The 4,298-nt window shown below is 45.7% G+C and overlaps 1 protein-coding gene across 1 annotated transcript in view; it reads right to left on the bottom strand.

Annotated features, from left to right (window-relative positions):
- Positions 1 to 836: 836 nt before the first annotated feature.
- Positions 837 to 4,298, bottom strand: part of LOC109886962 (kalirin-like) — a 74,134-nt gene continuing 70,672 nt past the window's right edge. The window contains 3 exon segments of the mRNA XM_031823940.1: positions 837 to 3,319; positions 3,674 to 3,846; positions 4,200 to 4,298. The exon segment at positions 4,200 to 4,298 is cut by the window's right edge and continues 73 nt beyond it. Coding sequence (XP_031679800.1) covers positions 3,137 to 3,319; positions 3,674 to 3,846; positions 4,200 to 4,298 — 455 coding nt within the window. The 3' untranslated portion in view covers positions 837 to 3,136.

Raw genomic sequence — 4,298 nt, 5'->3', positions numbered from 1 at the left:
GGGAGGAAGTATGTAGAATCCTGTGTGTGTTAATGTGGGAGGATGTATGTAGAATCCTGTGTGTGTTAATGGAGGAAGTTTGTAGAATCCTGTGTGTTAATAGAGGAAGTATGTAGAATCCTGTGTGTTAATAGAGGAAGTATGTAGAATCCTGTGTGTTAATAGAGGAAGTATGTAGAATCCTGTGTGTTAATAGAGGAAGTATGTAGAATCCTGTGTGTTAATAGAGGAAGTATGTAGAATCCTGTGTGTTAATGGAGGAAGTATGTAGAATCCTGTGTGTTAATAGAGGAAGTATGTAGAATCCTGTGTGTGTTAATAGAGGAAGTATGTAGAATCCTGTGTGTGTTAATGAGGGAAGCCTGCAGTCAAAGAGTGTACATGTACATTACACTGTATATGAAGAGACACAACAAGGTTCCTATAGAAAGGCCGTATCACTCTAGCTTAGCATATTCACGACCGCCAAGCTAGCTACGGAGAACCACGTGATCACATTCAGTGCAGTATTCCATTGAAATAAAGTGATTTGTTTTACAAATTAGTCATTTTTGGCAAAATGTGCAAATGTGTAATTTATGGATAAATGTGTCATTTTGTCACATGGTGAAGACATTCAGCTACGTAAGAGACTGTCTGGAAGCCAGCTCTCTGCTGGCTTCCTCTCAGCTCTCCACCCTCTCTGCTGTGGTCATCTGAGTTAATGTGCCAATAGCTATCCTCATTTCACTGGAAAAGAACACGGTTGTGTGACGTTTGACACTATGCATCGGTGCCTTCATAACGACAGACAGATACAGACAGACTACAGTATTAGTATCGACTACATACACATGTTCCATTTCAGAGATGAAAAATGGTCTTTATTACAAACCACCATACAGAACTCATAGAGGTGAGATAGCAGCCATTTTGCAAGTACACATCACTGTATAATAACCTGTATGGCTAAGAGGGGCTAGGTCCCAAATCACACCCTACTCCCCATATAGTGCACTCCTTCAGGCAAAAGTAGTGCACTACATGGGGAATATGATGTATTTTGAGTTTTGCCCAGAGCCTGTATAACCTGTGTAGTATGAAGCTATAGGCAGCAGTGCTGCCACTGCAGATACAAACCGGGGTTAGAAGTTACCCCCAGACACTGACCTAGGGTCAGTTTAGTGTTTCTACTCACGGTTAAGGTCAGATTGGGAAGAGAGTAACCTGATCCTAGATCTGTGCTGAAGGGCAACTTTTACCCTGAGCAGGGGAGAGTTGAAGGGTTAACTAGTTCAGCAGTTAATTAAAACCTGAAAATCCAATATGGCGGCAAGGCTTCTGTTTACTATGAAGGAGTTGGACTGTCGTGTTCCTCAGCTCCCTGTTGTCCTGTTAAATCATGTACATGTCTGTAAAATACTATTTACATATTTTCCAAAGAATGCATAATATTACGGTTCAAACTCTGGGTGACATTTAAAAGTATGAGGATGCACACTCTAGAGTCCTTCACACTGCCCAACAGCAGCTCTACAGGAACAGGAAACCACATCAAAGGGACACAGGGATTGATCAGTGAAAAAACACAGAGAACACAGGGGTTTCTATTCAATACAAACAGAACCCAAAGGACAACCAACACACACACACACACACACACACACACACACACACACACACACACACACACACACACACACACACACACACACACACACACACACACACACACACACACACACACACACACACACACACACACACACACACACACCATACATGCAAGCACTCATACACAAACGCACCCACACGCACACACACATACAGACGTTAACGTGACAATACTTCTCTTCTCTCTGTTTTCTATTCAGGTGAAAAACAGAATATATGAATCATATAAGAACTATATATACTTCATAATGCGCTCAGAGCTCTATTTACGTGGTGAGACTTTCGCTTTCTTTTACACATATTAACAAACAGGAAATGATGTCACCTCACCGGGGTCATGGGTTGGGGTGGATGGGTGAGGGTTCAGTCCATTTATTTTGACCCCCACGCCATGAAAGCAGAAACATCACGTGCTGACACTATGTTTTTTCACCGATATGTAAAAACAACCATTATTCCAACGTAATTTCTTGCTTGTCTCCAGCAGATATATTTTACCTTTGACCCTCCACTTGAGTCTGGTTCCTTAATGAGGTGGGAGAGTCTCTGACAGCTGTTCTCAGTCTTGTTTTATTCTAGAATCCCAGAGTTCCGGAATGACTGAGGCAGAAGCCCTTAGTGGCCTCATCAGTTTGGATGTTCCAAAGGCAACAGCCCCTAGTGACCTCATCAGTTGGGATGTTCCAAAGGCAGCAGCCCTTAGTGACCTCATCAGTGTGGATGTTCCAAAGGCAGCAGCCCTTAGTGACCTCATCAGTTGGGATGTTCCAAAGGCAGCAGCCCTTAGTGACCTCATCAGTGTGGATGTTCCAAAGGCAGCAGCCCTTAGTGACCTCATCAGTTGGGATGTTCCAAAGGCAGCAGCCCTTAGTGACCTCATCAGTGTGGATGTTCCAAAGGCAGCAGCCCTTAGTGACCTCATCAGTTGGGATGTTCCAAAGGCAGCAGCCCTTAGTGACATCATCAGTGTGGATGTTCCAAAGGCAGCAGCCCTTAGTGACCTCATCAGTTGGCAGCGGCCCTTAGTGGCCTCATCAGTTTGGGTGTTCCAAAGGCAGCAGCCCTTAGTGTCATCATCAGTTGGCAGCGACCCTTAGTGGCCTCATCAGTTGGGATGTTCCATAGGCATACTGTGTGTCCATTCACTTCAAATCCCTCTGTCTGGACCTGCAGCTCTCTGGCCTCTTTTCACCAGTGTGAGGAAATCCAGTAGTTGGTTACTAGTGTTCATGGTTGCTACCGGTTGTTGAGGATGTTTGCTATGTGTGTGTGATTGGTTTAACTGGGGCAGCTGACTGTATGTAACTGATGTAACTAGTTTAAACTATGTGTAACTATTTAGGACCAGTAACTAAGAGGTTGACAGATGTGTGTGATTGGTACTGGGTCTTACTGGCATCAGTGAAGTGTAACTGGGCCGTAACTGGTTATGTAACTGTTTATATCTGGTTCTAAACTGGTTATGACTGGTTCTAACTGGTAGTTAGTGGTTGAACAGGACGCTGCGCGGCACCCAGCCCTCTGCAGGCGGAGACTCCGTGTTGGCCGGTCGGTAGACCAGACACTGGCCATGTTGGTTGGATGCCAGAATCTGGACCCGTTCCCCGCGAAGTACCGTGATCTCATCCTCACGCACCGCACTGAAGTCCTGGATCACCAGCACCAGCTTCCACACACACACACACACACACACACACACACACACACACACACACACACACACACACACACACACACACACACACACACACACACACACACACACACACACACACACACACACACACACACACACACACACACACACACACACACACACACACACACACACAGAGAGGTATAAAACACTTGTTAAACACACTGCGCAGACATAATGAGTCACCAAGGTGAGTATCTACATGTTGTTGATAGCCATGCGTAACATACAGGTTATTATATGTACAGCATTAGTTCTTTGATACTATTTATAAGACAGTGTTCTCTCAGAGGAAACAATCAAGTTGATTCAATCTCATCTCACCTCGTTGTCCTGTGCCTCGCCGTCTGCCTGTGTGTGTGTGTTGTGTCCGTTAGGGGTGGGGGGCACAGAGGGAGGTCGGCCCGATGCTTTGGGGCCAAAGCCCGAGGGGGGTCGGGTGAGGAGGTTTGTTCCCCCACCCTCCTTCCTCTGGTACTCTATAGGAGACTGCAGAGCTGCACACACACACACACACACACGCACACACACACACACACACACACACACACACACACACACACACACACACACACACACACACACACACACACACACACACACACACACACACACACACACACACACACACACACACACATACACACATACACACATACACACACACACTCCTTTACCACATCATTTCTCAGTAATCACCAGGTAAAGATCTGCTGAAAAGGGGCTGTGGTGTAGAGTGGGGTAACACTTAACCCCCTTATGCATGCATTCATAAAGCCTTTATAGCAGTTCCATAAGACATTCTAACATCGGTCATAGGCAGTCATAAAGTGGTCCTACAGTTTCTTACCAGACAGGAAGTTGCTCTGTGTGTCCAGTAGCTCAGTGATGTGTGAGACCCACAGCTGTTTGACAGAGGGGCTGGCTGCCTGCAGGGTGAAACGCTCTG

The sequence above is a fragment of the Oncorhynchus kisutch genome, linkage group LG5, assembly GCF_002021735.2.
Source record: "Oncorhynchus kisutch isolate 150728-3 linkage group LG5, Okis_V2, whole genome shotgun sequence".
Taxonomy (NCBI): Eukaryota; Metazoa; Chordata; class Actinopteri; order Salmoniformes; family Salmonidae; genus Oncorhynchus; species Oncorhynchus kisutch.
Note: the sequence above shows the minus strand (reverse complement) of the source record. Positions and strands in the feature narration are given on the sequence as shown.